We start from the raw sequence: 15,782 nt of genomic DNA, 5'->3' as shown, positions 1-15,782 counted from the left end.
TTCGGTCGAGGAGAGCTAGTTTCAGAGGGGATGTTGCCACCGAGCGAGTGTTCCATCTGTCAGAGCGCTGCGGTTGATCGACTACAGTTATGGATCGTGTCACGGCCGACAATCATTGCTAGGTCACGTTTTTTGATCGAAATTTATTGCACGTATCATATCACGCGCACGCATGTCGGCAGTCTTACAAACGGCACTGCGTGTGTAGATAATTAGATTTATATATTGTGTTTCACAAATTACGTAACATTTTTAAGACTGCTGCTCGTCAGACTATAAAGAAATCAAGGAATATGTTTTACTACATCTTGCATTGCAGCAATAAGAGGTCGGATGAATAAATTTATATCTTAAATGAGAAAAAACAAAAGAGAATCCAACCACCGGGGTCCGGGTTGCGATCTGTGTTGGTTCCCGCCGGTCAGAAGTCAATATGGCGTCGAAATAATGGAGACCAATCAGAAGACAGTCCAGCGGCCAATCAGAAGCGTCGAAAAAGAGGCGTGCCGACCTAATAATTTCATTCCCGCGAATTTTGTTACATTTCTATTAGCCTGATGTTCCATCTAATGGTCGATTTGCCAATTACCGGGCTAGCCAGCTGTTTGTAAAGAAATAACAACAAAAATATTCATTGTGCTGATAAATTTTTCAATCTAATTTCATTTTGCGTTTGTAACTTTCCCGCCGTACTCTACCAGACGCCATGTCTGCGCGTCGGCTTGAATATCCGGCCCCCGTGTACCCAACAAATTTTTCCAATTAATAAAATCACAATTTCTCATTGAGAAAGATATTATTCTTGCAGCGAAACCCCGAAACAATAATTTATTTAAATAATTGTTGGTAATATTGGCTTAACAAAACTTTAAATTTGAAAAATTAAATTCACGATTTTCAGTGCCCACGTAATTAAAAAAGCAAACAATTTTCTTCAAAGTTTTGGTTCAGAATTTAGTTACAAATTGTATTCCTGCAAAGATAAATTCACTCTCAGTATCGCTGAGCAGGAGTTGGTATTAATGAGAATTTTTTATCGTTCGTGTCTGCAGCAGCAATTTCCTAAGGTTTTTTTTTATATTTCGAGCACCCAATAAATAAAATCAAACCGAGACGCTCGATGTTTTATTTTTTGCTCTCTCGACAACACCTGTGCGCATGAACAAAACCTGAACTTTTAATAATATCACGTGTGTGTGTACAAAACCTCATTGTGCTCGAATTCTCACGAGAAAAGCGCCCAAAGCAGGGTTTGCACTTTGCGTGTCGAACGGAGCAGCGCAGGATAAGGAAAATCGTGTGCTGTTTTCTGGTGAAAAAACGCTGGCAGAAGAAGATGAGAAGAGGAAGATCGGTCGAGTCGCAGCTGCCGCCGCCGCCGCGTTATTCGAGGCCGCGGATCGGCGCAGTTTTAATTGAGCCAGGTCAAACCCAAACCGCCCCCGAGGTCAGACAAACCCCGCTTTTCAGAGCGGCCGGTGTAACAGGAGATCTTTGAACTTTGGAAACAAGCAACGGCGCTTTGTGAGCTTTTATTGCGCGCGCGGCCGCTGAGTTATGAGAGAAAGATGCTCTGCTGGCTTTTCTGGCCGAAAGCCGCTGCCAAACTACGGCTTCTTCTTTTCTATCCGGCCGAGATGGCGAGAGAGGAAAGAAAACCCATACTTGCCAGCGGTTGGTGTGTACAAAACGAAGCCATAAAGTGGCCAGCACTATAGTGATTTTCGCTGCGTATATAGACTGCGTATAATTATGGGAACCTTTTTCCAGCACAGCCGCTGAGTCTCTCGTTTTTTATTCGGGCGCGCAAAATTAATGCTTCGAAACCTAATAACTAATAACAGGAGGCTGAAAATAGTCTACAATAACTGTTATTTTGTAAACTCGCGCAAAGGCAAATTATTAAAAAATTTAGCAGGAATTTCCCCGGCCGCTTTTGAATATAAATTTAAATACGAGCCCATTAAAAAGTTAAAATCATGCAAAACGGGGAACACTCATTTTAGAACTGTTGACGTTGAATACAGAGTTAATGAGTTAATTGCTGCCGAATGAAGAAAAGTCCAGAATTTTTTCCCCAGTCAAATCCATTATTTATTTATTTTAGAGAGTTTTCTCGCAAAAGTTTGTGTATTTTTTAAATGGCGAGCAGGTGTTTACCTGCTCTAGAAAGAATTTCTGAAAAATGTCCCACACACGACGTTGGATAGATTAAAACAGCTAAGAAAACATGGTCCAGCTGGCACGTTAAAAGAGGAATGATACTAGAAAAGCCTGGAAAATGCTTGTTGCCAATGCATAAACTCGTCCCTTAGGATTCAGTTAATGCCTAAATTGACCTAAGGAGCACTGTAATTTTTTGAGAAAATTGGCTGGAAAGTTAGCGTGCTTTTCAAATGGTAATGGCTGTCTCCTTACTTGAAATCCGATTTAATTTCAAAACCAAGAGATTCCCCAATAAGTGGCATACGCCGTTGGACAGATCTCGACGAGAGGAATCGCAATATGCCAAGAAAATATGTTCAAGCACTGTACATTTTGGAGAAAATCGGCAAAATTCGAATTTTTAGTGTAGGAAGGTCCTTTTTTATTATTGCAAATTGTTGAACAAATTGTTTATCGGTCAATTGTTTAAGGCATCCAACAATTTAAATAATTTTCAATTGTTGCTCTGTATCATTCCACTTTAAATAACAATAAACAAATTTGGACCTACATTATTTACCCTTTAGGTACCTTGAAGTGCTTGATTGTCGATCGCCATTTTTACATTCTAAAATTATTGTTGGATTTTATTCTCTGGAAGCCATATTGTTTGTTTAAATGTAATTGTTGCATACTCTCACGACAGAAAATAATACTACAATTATTATTGTTACTTCAATTCAAAATGGAGAAAGTGGTCAGGGGTTTGAAGAACTCAACGACGACAACAAAAGCCAAGTTCTGGAACACTTTTATAATGGCAATCTCTACAAGCAATAAATAAATAAAAATACCTGCGTATGTGCAATTCTTTTTTCTGTTCTGAGTATTTGTTGTCCCTTTCATAATTTTACTGCGTTTTTATTATGAATTGGGTACTACACAAAGAATAGACTGCTGAAGCCTACAGAAAAAAAATAATTTCCTTTCATAAATAGCTCAGACAAACATCCCACCTTTGTTGTACTAATTTTAACACCGCATTAATTAGTTAATCTGCGGTCTGAGGCAGTAATTTCCATTTCAACCCGAGGGCGATAAATTTCACTGGCAAGAAAGAATTAATGTATGCACACCGGTTTTTAAGAAGAAAAGGGAAAAGTGTATAAGCAAGTGGCTGAATAATAATAATTCATCGCGTTTTCGGCCTCGTAATTGGTCGCGCCGCGAACGAAAAAAAAGCGGTCCGTGCTAGCAGCCAACAAGTGACCAGCCGCTGAATTAATCGCGAGAGATGCTGCATCTCAGAAATTATATGGCCAATAACAACTTTCACTGCTGAAAAAAAGGTGGTCCACGCGGCTCGTTACGTCCGAACAGCTTTCCGCCGTATTACGCTGGAGAAATTGACGGGATTGAAAATAAAAGTTGTCGGCCGGTATAGTATGGCTAATTCGGTTTGGTCTCTTTTTATTTCCTCGTATGTGTGCAGCAGTCGAGCAATTACAGTCCGCTCTTGGTGAAGGGGCTTTTTATATTTTTGCGCAGCACTAAAACAATTGCACGACTTTTCTTTCTGCGCCGGAGTAAATAATAATAAACTTTTATAATTTTCGCTGCCAGTTTTATTTTCCCCGACGCGGAGGCCAATTATTTATTATTATTGCACTTTTAGCCAGGGATCATAATTTCGAGTGTTACGAAATACGCATGCGAGCAATTTTTTGTTTGTCTTGCTTACGAGCTGAAAATATTTTTATTGAATCTCAACGAGGAAATAATTGTTTATGAACAATGCTTGCAAACGAGAGGGCTGAATTTTTCTCTAATTGTGTATTATTATTTGGTGGAATTCTAATTACACGATTTATTTATTCACTTCATGTCTAAATTTCAACTCTGCCAGTCACGCTTGGAATTCAGAACGCTCGAAGTTTTGAATGATTATTTTAAGGCCAACAATTTAAATAACTAACGTAAATTAAGATATTCGTAAATATAGCATTAATAGGGATTTTATAACTGGAAGCAAATATTAAAAAATAAAAATATTTTGATATTCCTATGAATGTTTAGTGGAATTAATTGATATCAATATTCAATTTGTTAATAAAATATTTTAAAATATTGCATAAAAAGTTCACCATTTTTTTCTGATGTTTGAAATTAATAATAAAATCGATTATTTACATTTCGTTTGATATTTTTTGCCAGCTCAAACCCCTGATTAAATTATATCTGCGCGCAATCTGCACCATTTCTCCGGGCGCAGAAGCAATTTAAAAGAGTGACTTGCAAAGGCAAGAGTGGCGGGTCTTTACCCAAACACAAAATTAGAGAGTCGTCGCGAGTTGGTGCTAAACACGAAAAAATAAATAACAAAATTCGAATCCTACCTGCGGGCCGACGCTCCTCATTTTCGGGGACAGCCGAGTGTCGTTTGTCGTCGTCCTGTCCAACCGTATCCCGGACAGTGTCGTAAACGTGCTCGGCTGGGTTGTCGGCAGCGGCGTCCGCGGCGGTGTTGTCTTGAGCACAGTCCTGCTGCGACTGAGCCGGCCTTTCACTCTCGGCGGCGGCGGCTGCGACGCCGGCCGCGGCCGCGACTCCAGAGAAACCCACCTGAGCAGCAGCGCGCCCCGGGCCAAGGTCATTGCCACCCGTGCCCGGTTTCTCTGGCTGACATTTTCGCAGCTCGTCCGACTTGAACTGCACTTGCTTCTTGCGCTGCTTGAACTCCTGGTACGTCGGGATGTGCATCCCCGAGGGCTGAAACACCGCGCCGAACGCAAACGTGTCATTTTTCGAGTTTAAATACACACACGCAGGCCACTGCCCTCCAAAGCAGATGCAAATGATTATTCGCAATATAATTGATGCTGATGCAGTATTTCTCTGAATAGTTTCAGGCGATTCTTGACATACACTTTGAAAGTATTTAAAAATTGTGTTAAAATATTTATGATCAAAAACTTGATACGAAAATTCCTTTAGCAGTAATTTTATGAGACGTTAACTGTTTCAGCCCCTCAAATATCCTTTAAAATAAAAATATAAACATTATTTGACCAGTTGCATAAACCCTTAGTTATTAAAGCCGCCAACAGATGGCGCAACCACAGACTTTCTTAAAAATTTTGTTTTAAGCGGTTTTAAGGCATTTCTGCTGCGATTTCGGTCTCAATCTAGCAGGTTTGCTTTTTTAATTAATTTGCTAATTTTTGACGTGCTGAAAACCAAAATCGGTTCAGCCATTCGCCGTAGAAACGTTGGAAAATATTTTTTTATTTCAAAAAATAGTTTTTCACGATTCTACGGCGATTGGCTGAACCGATTTTGGTTTTCAACACGTCAAAAAATTGCAAATTAATTGAAGAATGCACGGTAGCTAGATTGAGTCTGAAATCGCAGCGGAAGTGCCTTAAAATCGAAAGTCTACGGTGGCGCCATCTGTTGGTGGCTTTGAACACTTAGGGTTTATGCAACTGGTGAATCCTGCTGTAAAATTTCGATGCTCGTCTCTCTATTCTAGTCATGTAAATAAAAAGTAAAAAACTCACCCCCAAAGTGCCGTAGCCCTCCTCGGACGAAACAGAGGTCTTCTTCAAAATCGACTTGATGGACACCTTCTTGAGACGCCGCCTCCGCGGGGGCGGCTTGGGCGTGGGCAGCTTCTCCGCCAGCGAGGGAAGGCTGTTGGTGCGGGGCAGCTCGGGGGCGGCCGGCGGCGCCGGCGCCTCTTCGGCCGGCGGCGACGGGATGGACGCGGCGGTGGCGGTGGCGGCGACGACCGCGTTGTCGTCCAGTTCGTCGCTCTCCGAGTGCTTCAAGTACTTTCCGATCAGTTCGTAGGCCGTCACGTCGCACTCGAGGATGGAGCGGCGAGGCTCCGGGGCCCCCTCGGGTTCTCCGCGCTCGTCGCCGCTGCTCGCCTCGTCCGACGTGTCCGAGGTGGACACCCACTCGTCTGCCCGGTCGGACAGGCGAGCCCTGATGGGCGACAGGCTTTTCGAGCGGGCACGCCCACTCATCTGTAATTTTATTTAAATATTTTCCAATTTTACTAAACGATTTTAATTTAATTTTTTTTTTTTAGTATTTATTATATAACAGGTGGTGCTTTTAGTGCTCTTGGCTTCAAACTGAAGTAGCAGATAAAAGCTGCACGAACATGGACCAATTGTAATGACGTGACAGCAAAAACAAAAGCGCCGAGAGCCGTGGGGCGTAATGTGCGTGAATTTGGAGGTCTTTTGACGCCCAGCTACTGAATTAATTTTGTTGGTTACAGTAAAAAATGGACTATAAAGCACTCCATGTTGCATAACAATTGTTTCCAGGAACTAAATATTATTTAAATTATTAAATTATACACAAAATTAGCTACATAATAATAAAAATTTATTTTTAAATACTTTTAAGGCGCAGTTATTTATTTTTCAAAATCATTTTATTTGTTTTTATTTATGATTATATAATATTGAATTTTATTTTGAAAACCATAACTTTATTGCAAATTTTTTAAAGTCTGAAAGCTATATATTTTTTATTTTAAATTTTTCCTCATAGCTTTTGGTCACAAAATTTCTGAAATTTAATATATATGTTCGCTTCGTCAGTACATTTTGTTTTATAATTATTATTCAGTCTAACCTGCTCCTTGTACGCGAGTCGCGACCTGCGGACCATGTCGTAGGGGTCGACCTCAGGCGCGATGTTGGCCTCCTCGTCGGACGGGGTGGTGGGGGTGGGTCGAAGTCGCATCGGCTTGATGGTGGCGGTGGGGCCGGCGAGGGGAAGTGCGGGCCGCACCTTGGCCGTGCCCCTGGTGATGGTGCCGCCGCGCACCGTGCCCTTGGCCGCCCTTTGGCCGCACGTCTTGCACACCTTGCCCATCTTCTTGGTGCCCGGACAGGCGCAGATGCTGGTGAACTCGGCCGCCGGCGGCACGGCCGGCGAGGCGGCCGCCACCACCGCCGGGTGCACGTACTGCCGCAGGGGAGAGTTCCACGGGTCCAGGTGGTCGGGCGCCAACAAACCGTATTTCTCACGGTACTCCTGATTGAGGAAAAGGAAAAGATAGGTTTCATTTAAAACGAGTTGGACGGATTAATAGATTAAAAAGGTCATCAATTTAATTTTCAGCTGAAGTGTAAATTTTATTTATCAAAATTATCGGGGTCTCTAAGTAAGACATGAAAAAGTAGGTTTTTTTACCAACATCTTGCGCAAGAAATGAATTTATTCCATTTTCCCCCTGTGAAAATATAAAATTCGCTCTCAGAGAAGTCAAAATTTCTATGCTGTGTAGCATTTTCTTTTTAAATTGCCATTTACTACCTCAATTTCTCCAAAAATTTCTCTCTGACAATTTTCAAGTCGAGGTCATGAGCTAATAATTAAAAAAATATTGAAAACTGACGAGTTATCTGCAACAAACTGGTAAAAATTAGAAAAAGGCTTTTTACCACTGTATTGAATTTGTTTTAAATGCTGGTTTTTGCAACCTGTGAAAAAGAGATATTCTTTTTATTTTCAAGATACTAAAATGTGTTTTGGAACAAAAATTAAGCTAAAACGACCTTTAATTTTCAAGACAATGTTTGTCAAACATCAAATGATGAGCTAAAAATTATATAGGAGTATCTGAAAAACTTTGATTAAGACGGTTTTCATTTTTTTAGAGTGAAAAAAATTACAGATACGAAGGAAAATCCAAAATTTAAAAATATGATGTTAGATTTTCGTTCATTTTACTGATTAAATGAGATAATTTTTCTCAAAACAACTAGTTTTTTAAGAATTTAATGAATTTTGCAGAATATGTGTGGAAAACCTTGAAAAAATTGAGTTCAAAAGCATAGAAATTGACGTGATCAAGTGAGTAACGTCTTTGCACAGTGAAATAACGAATTTTTGCGGAAACTAAATCGAACACAAGGGAATAAAACCCACCTGTCCTCAAAATGCTAATATTGAAGTCTCAAAAACATCACAATTTATGCTAAAATGCATTTTTTTTCTGATAAAATACAATTTATTCTTTTTGTTTCTGATTTTCTCTTTCATTCATATAAAATGTTTTTACCTAAATGGATCGGCAGGTTATTTTGGCTATTGAAAGAAACTAGAAAATTTGAATGTTTGATGTCTCGACCTTTGTAAAGGAATAATTTTATAACTGCAATACACATTAAGATCTGCTTTGGTTCATGCTTTGATGCACTCCATTGGCTGCATTTCAAAAGGCAGGTGTAACTTGTGAGAAATCCTGATTAAGTCTCAATGGCAAGCTTGATGTAAAACCAAAAGCGTATAGTTTCATCTTAAAATTCCTCAATAATATTTTGTGTCCTTTGTACTGCCTCCCAAAAAATGTTATATTCCTGTTCAACTAATTGTAAGTTAAGTGCATTCGAGCATGACTCAGGGAATCCCATTTCTCACAAACGCGGCCTAAAACGTAAATATACAGCTTTTTTCCTAATGCACCTTATTGATATTACTGCGGCTCTCCTGAGAGCATTCTTAAGAGCTTTTCCTGTCATTAAATCCGACATCAGGAATATTCAGGAGCTTCCCAAAATATTTATTCATTTAATTTTTTTAAGATTTTGACGCGAACCTGCAGGTAGTCCCTGTGGAGGAGCGCGGCCGGGTGGACCTGCGGGTGTTGCTGGACCACGTTGACGTGCTGGTTTTTCTTCTCCTTGGCCAGCCGCAGCCACGACTTCTTGCTCTTCTGGTAAGTGCCCCTGCTGACCGAGCCCACCATCATCGCCGGCTGAAACAAGTGAGCGGAAAATTACCATTAATTATCGAAATAAATACATAACAAAGTGGCTGTTTGTGTCCTCGGCGCATCCGGACATGCTGCTGACACGCTGTATGCCTTTCTGCTTTACTTATTTTAACAGTTCAAACAGTTTACACACGACGCGGTAATTGAAAAGGCAGAGATTGACTTCCTGGTCAGCGAAAGAACGGAATTCTTTTTTTCTTCGCCAAACAAGGCATAATACAAGTATTTTTTGCGAGCAAAAAGTGAGATGTTGTCGGCGCTGTTAGCCTTTCAAATTTGTCATGTGTTGGGTGCTTTCTAATATTTGCGAGCCGTGATTATCACGCGTTTCGCCCGAATTCCTCTCCTCCAACCTACCGTATCATTAAATTAAATCAATTATATACATGTTTTTGCCTCAACGCACGTGATTTAAGTTGGATGATGCAGGGAAATAATTATTTGAATTGTTCACTACAGCAAGTTTTGTTAGAATAATTTGATACAGCAATATCCTGGAAAATGCTTGTTGCCAAATGCATGAACTCATCCCTTTGGGATTTAATTAAATAAAAATTACCTTAGAAGCAGTGTAAATTTTTTAGAAAATTGGCTGGAAAGTTGCCGTGCTTTTCAAATGGCAATGGCTGTCTCCTTACTTGAAATCCGATTTAATTTCAAAACCAAGAGTTTCCCCAAAAAGTGGCATACACCGTTGGACAGATCTCGACGAGGGGAATCGAAATCTGCCAAGAAAATGTAGTCAAGCCCTGCAAATTTGAATTTTTACTAGAGCAAGATATTTTTTTGATTGTTGCAAATTGTAGAAAATAATTGTTTATTGCAGCAAACAATTCACAAAATTTATAAACGTTGCCCTATATATTAATCCACCTTTTAAAGCAATTTGCAAGAGTTTGGTTAATTTTCTCCAAAATTAACTGTGCTTGACCGTTGTTTTTTTTTATAAAATTAGATTGCACATAATCCAGCTCATTCTCGGGGAAACTTTCCTTGTTACGAAATAAAACGAGACTATTTCGAGTAAAAATTTTTTTCATAAAAAAATTAAAAAAAAATTGGCTTTAAATCACTCCTCAAAGTTACGTTCATGCATTGGTAAAAATAATATGCCATTTTAATTTCTGTTCCAGCAAGAAAAATGAGCTGCTCTCTCGTTCGCAGCAGCTAATCAATCAACTGGACGCGACAATGGGCAATTAGCCAAATATATAGTTGGCTGGTCATGTGCGCTGATTGCTGACGTGAAACTGCAAATCAGCAAACTAACGCGATTTCATGCCGAACGCGTTACGCAATAATGGAGCTCATCAGCAAAGGCGCCGATCATTATTTTAAGTGCGGCCGGCAAACACGGCGGCAAAAACGCCCTGGCTGCACTCGGCACTTTGTTACGTCGTGTGTGTGTGTGTGTGTGTGTTTGTTTGGCCGAATAAGTGTGTAAATGGCCGTAACGAGGTGTGCGATTGCAACAAAAGGACCCGACAATGCGCATGAAAGGGGCGCTCGGCTCATTATTTAGCGTGATCAGCGCCAACATACATCTTTTTTTTGCGCCGCGCGCGAAGAGGCGCACACTTTTCACCTTCCAAGAACGAGCCAACAGCTGAGATGAGTTTGTGTGTGTGTACACTCTCGCACGGAAGTTTTGGTGTGAACTCGCTCGAGAGGTTTTCAACCGCCGCAGCCGCCAACAATTGCGGCTGAAATTGCAGATGACATTAGACCGTAATTTATTTTCACGTGCTGCAGGTGCGCTATGATCACTGACGGAGGTTTCTCTCCTCGCGCATTCATCAAAAATTGCCTGCGTTTTTTATTTCCTGTGAGAATATTTATACTTTTACTTCTGTAGATTAACAAAAAAAGTAGATTTCTATCAAAACTAGTCACAAATGAAACTGCTAAAATTTAAATTTGAATTTTGGAAAAGATGTTTTTAAAGAACTGTAACAGCGGGGTCCAGATTCGTGCGACGCGCAGATATGGCGTCCAGTGGAATATGGCGGGAAAAAACGGTCTCGTGAAAATGCGCGAAAAAGAACCGAGTTTTGGTTAATACCGTGACGTAATTTGCATTACTTGTACTAATTGTGTCTTTTGGATCATAAAAACAAACTCTTGACACTCGCACGGCAATCCAAAGAGAGCTTTTTGTTTCCATATTCAGCCGCCATCTTGGATCTGCGCAGTGCGAACCAATTTTATCGCACATTTGGCCCCCGCTGGAAATGTAATTTGCAAAATGGATCTTCACTGCGTGAAACATAAGGAATGGGTGGCTTCGATTGAATTAATGGCCGGAAAAAATTTAATAAACATTTTTTCTAAGGTTTTAAAAATATTTATAATTATTACTTGGGTTTTTTCTATCAAAACATTACATTATCAAGTGAAATTAAATTAAATTTTAATTGAAAATATCAACGCTTCCCAACGTGGACCAGTCTATTTATTTTAATTAAAAAATATTAATTTCACCTGCAGTGTACAGAATTAACTAATTTTACAAAAATATCCTTTGTATACGTTTACGTTTAACTGGCAGATTGTTTTTTTGTTTTTGTTTTTTTTTCTCGTCCTAAAAGTGATCTAAGAGTATGTGGTGTGCTGCCAAAAATCGAGGAATTCTACAGAGCAGATATATTTTTGCAGGTAATTCGCGAATCGTGACGGTCAAATAAATGTTTGGTCACTATAATGATGCGCAAATTTTCGAAGCAAGGTTGAATCGATTGTGTGCACTCGGAATGCTGAGGGGGCATTCGTGAAATTATGTGTGTGTTTGGCAAACAAAGGAAACTGCCTGATGACAAGCCAATATATGCTCGTAAAAAGAAGTGCTGATTATAGTTTCTCGGAAGGAGAAACTAGTGAAAAATAGGAAATTTGACATAAATGCGTTCCTCTCCTTATTTAATTCTACGTTTTATCTGTTTTTAGGGAAAACTCGGCCGTCAATCAAACGTTTGAATATCAAGATTCTTGTGAACAATCCAAATTGGCCAGACGAGCATCCAAATCAAGATGAAAATATATTTTTTACTGCCGTTGGATAAAATCTACTTTCTTATGTTGTGTTGCGTCCTTAAACCACTGATAAATTATTCTGAAACCCTCTGGAGGCGAATGAGAATCGTGTGGTATATAAAAATCATGCAAATCAACACCAGGCAAGTTCAATGTCGACGGAATGAATAATAAACTGTCAGTCATCAGTCCACTTTTCCTTTTATTCTCGCGCGCGCCCGGCATTCCGATCTCTATTTGTAAACGGCTTATAAGGCGCTAAAACAGATTTTATTGTGGTGCCGGCCGCCGCGAGTGAGATAAAAGAAAGATTTGTTTTTGTGGGTCAGCCGCCCGAAGATGCTGATTTTTCGCCGCCGCCGCCGTTGCCGCGAGTGCATAATGTGGATTCGGGGGTCCGACCGACAAGGCACTTTCACCTTCACCTTTCTATTTCATTGCTCTTCGTGTAATTAACAATGTTGAGAGATACGAGCAGGCAGGCACCTGCTGCTCGCGCGCGCGAAAAAAAGGTCTCCACGCCCATAAATTCGTTTATTCGATTTCAGTTTCACTCTCGCTCGGCCCGCCTCGGGTGCAGCTAGGTGATATTTCCAATTCGTGTTATTATTTGTCAGTGACAGCTTGATGGACACTCGCGCCTTTGGCTCGCAAACAAATCCACTTAATGAGAGGCCTCTTAATGGCTTTTGTCGCTCGGCAAATTTGCCGTCGTAAATCTCCAATTCGCCTCCTTCCCAGTTTTCCCCTCTTTGTCTGCCTTCGTGACTCTTTTTTAATTGTTTGCAGTTTTTGCCTGTGCTGCTAAGGTCGCGATTAATTAGGAGATCTCTCGGGACAGCGGTTAATTAGAGAGGTGGCGAGTATTGGCTTCGCTCTGCCTGCCGTATTTTTTGCACCAAGATAGAGAGAAAGAGATCCGAGAGAGGCACGTTTACTCCAGCTTAAACGATTGAGAATGCGATGCAGTAAATCATTATTTTTCTACCTTGCGAACAAGAAACTGGATATTTTTTATACAAAAAATCTTCGGGAGCGTGTAAAATGCAACAAAAAACATTATACTGTTGATTAGGAAGATATTATGTTTTATTTTTTAAATATTTCATCTTAAGTTTTGGCCTATTTTTGAGCAAAATCAACAAAATTCTCATTATTTATATAAGTTTCTTTGCAACGAGAATGCGTGGAAAATTTCATATGTAAAATAATATGCGGGTCACTGGTCAAGCGAGATATTTATGGTAATTTTTAGAATGAAATATGTCAACTCCTTGTGGAGCTACACATATTGGATTCCTCTTTTCGAGCTCAATCAAATGAGGACCAATTTACGGTCATCGGTCAATGTCAAATCACCCCTTTAATCCTTCAGTTCACGAGGAAAGGTCAAGTCTTTGCAATTCCGGAGATTCAGCGATGGAAATATTTGCAAAAATCAGAAAGTGAAATTTTTCATAAGCAAAAAAAGTGAAGCACGTTTAAGGACTTTTGATGTATATATTTGGGAAAAAGGTTATAAATGACCCATCGGAAATTTAAATAATTATTCTTTTATCAACAAATAAGTCAGTTGACGACTAGGATAACAGAACACAAGGACCGCTTAAACAGAATTTAAATTGAAATCAGAACAAAATCAAATTTGACCTTGAACAGACTAACATTCTAAAGAAATGAATTTGATAAATCAATCCGAATTTAAATTAGAACAAGAATTAACCCGATTGATCAGGGTATTTCACTATTAAACGCTTATTCCGGAACTCTCTCTCAGTTGCTTTACGAATTTCTAACATTCAAAGAATTGGAAGAGTTAGAGAAGCTCTAAGGAGAGAGAAAAAAGGACTTATGACGAGCAAATCAACAAACTTAACGAAACTGACGAAATATTCAAATACAAAATCATAAAAATAATCATGACAGTAAATGTCAGGGGGTAAATTGCGTTAGAAAGCATATTTCTACAACAATAATTATTCAATAAACACTACTAACACTGCCCTAAACGGAAAAGCCAAATTAACTTGTTATATTTTAATGCCTTTTATTTATCATTTAAAATTTTTGAAGGTTTAACGCGAACGCATAACACATCTATAACAGAAAGTTTAAATTTTATCTTCGCATGATCGATTTACGTGTGAGAAAATAGTACTTTCTCAGTCCGTACCTGTCGAGGACCCTGGCGGTCGCCACCTGAACTGCCAGACCTTTCGTAGCAGTTGGAGCAAGAACCGGCAGGCAGCGCCTGCGTCAACTGAGCGCGCAGGCGGCGCCAACGGGTGTTCGGTGTCCCACTTTGCATTTATGGGTCATCTCTCTCTCTCTCTGAAGGTATACGCGCACCTACCTTTGAGTGTGTGTATTTATAATCTGCTCTTACCGGCTGGCTAAATGATATCATACTCTCGGCGGGCAGCTGCAGCACCTTTTCATTACGAAATGAAAAGCGCGTCAACAAACTAACAAGTCCAGGCCGACCGCGAGAGTAATAATAACATATACTATACGCTTTCCTCTCTGCTTTATTTGTGTTTTCTAAAAACGACATTGAGCTTTCGTTCGAACGGACGGAGGCACTTCTTTATTTTGATGGGATTAATTTAAAACAAACAAAAAACCAAAAAAAAGAAGCTGCTCGTCCGGTTTATTGTCTTTTGCTGATAATTTGACGCGGTGCAAAAATTGGCATACTTCTTTACCGCCGATTCGGAGTAATCACTGGCGTTCTTGCCATCTAGTGTGTCATTAGCCTTTTTATCGGCTTAAATGAGTGATGAGTGGTCAACCTTTTTTTAAGCGACATACAGACACACTTTGCTCATTTTTCGTGCGCAGTCACTTCCTCAAAAAGAATTAGTGTTTCGTTGTTGACAGCAACCTTCAACTCTTTGTCAATGTTAATGTGTGTTTTGTGCCTCTCATTTTCAAAAGAATTGATGGCACTAGCAACAGTAGGCACCTCTAAGACTCAAGAGTGTATGTTGAAATTTCCTGTACAGTACAGCATGGAGAACTCTTGAAAATTAATTGTTACGTCACAAAATGAATTACACTCTTAAACATAATAAATGATTAAAGAGGAATGATACTGGAAAAGCCTGGAAAATGCTTGTTGCCAATGCATAAACTCATCCTTTAGGATTCAGTAAAAGCCTATAAATTGACCTAAGAAGCGCTGTAATTTTTTGAGAAAATTGGCTGGAAAGTTAGCGTGCTTTTCAAATGGCAATGGCTGTCTCCTTACTTGAAATCCGATTTAATTTCAAAACCAAGAGTTTCCCCAATAAGTGGCATACACAATTGGACAAGATCTCGACGAGAGGAATCGGAATATGCCAAGAAAATATGTTCAAGCACTGTAAATTTTGGAGAAAATTGGCAAAATTTGAATTTTTACTGTAGGAAGGTTCTTTTTTATTATTGCAAATTGTTGAACAAATTGTTTATCGATCAATTGTTTATGGCATCCAACAATTCAAATAATTTTCAATTTTTGGCCTGTTTCATTCCACTTTAAAAGAATAATTTATGCTTAAATATTCTGTGTTAAATATTTGAAAGGATTTTTGGAAGTTTTCTTAAAAAGAAATCATTCTTAATAACCAGCCAAAATTTTAAAAGCAAATTAATATTTTACTGTAAAATAGAATGGAGTCGTGTAAGAACATTTTTAACCAGAATATTTTGAGATTAAAAACGCAAGATTAGAATCCGTGTGCCAACGTGTGTCACGTACCTTCTCTCTGTCATAATTATATTTCGTAACCAGCACGCCATTGCCATTAGATAATTTTATGCA

The 15,782-nt window shown here is 39.5% G+C and overlaps 1 protein-coding gene across 1 annotated transcript in view; it reads right to left on the bottom strand.

Annotated features, from left to right (window-relative positions):
• The window catches only part of RhoGEF64C (Rho guanine nucleotide exchange factor at 64C), a 75,914-nt gene that overhangs the window by 15,850 nt on the left and 44,282 nt on the right, over window positions 1-15,782 (bottom strand). Inside the window, exons 3-6 of the mRNA XM_065496107.1 lie at window positions 8,771-8,929; window positions 6,799-7,203; window positions 5,706-6,176; window positions 4,542-4,914 (exon numbers count right to left, since the gene is read on the bottom strand). Of these exons, the coding sequence (XP_065352179.1) occupies window positions 4,542-4,914; window positions 5,706-6,176; window positions 6,799-7,203; window positions 8,771-8,929 (1,408 nt within the window). The remainder of the gene's footprint in view (window positions 1-4,541; window positions 4,915-5,705; window positions 6,177-6,798; window positions 7,204-8,770; window positions 8,930-15,782) is intronic.

This window comes from Cloeon dipterum, chromosome X (genome assembly GCF_949628265.1).
Source record: "Cloeon dipterum chromosome X, ieCloDipt1.1, whole genome shotgun sequence".
Lineage (NCBI taxonomy): Eukaryota > Metazoa > Arthropoda > Insecta > Ephemeroptera > Baetidae > Cloeon > Cloeon dipterum.
This window is presented reverse-complemented; position numbering and strand designations above follow the sequence as displayed.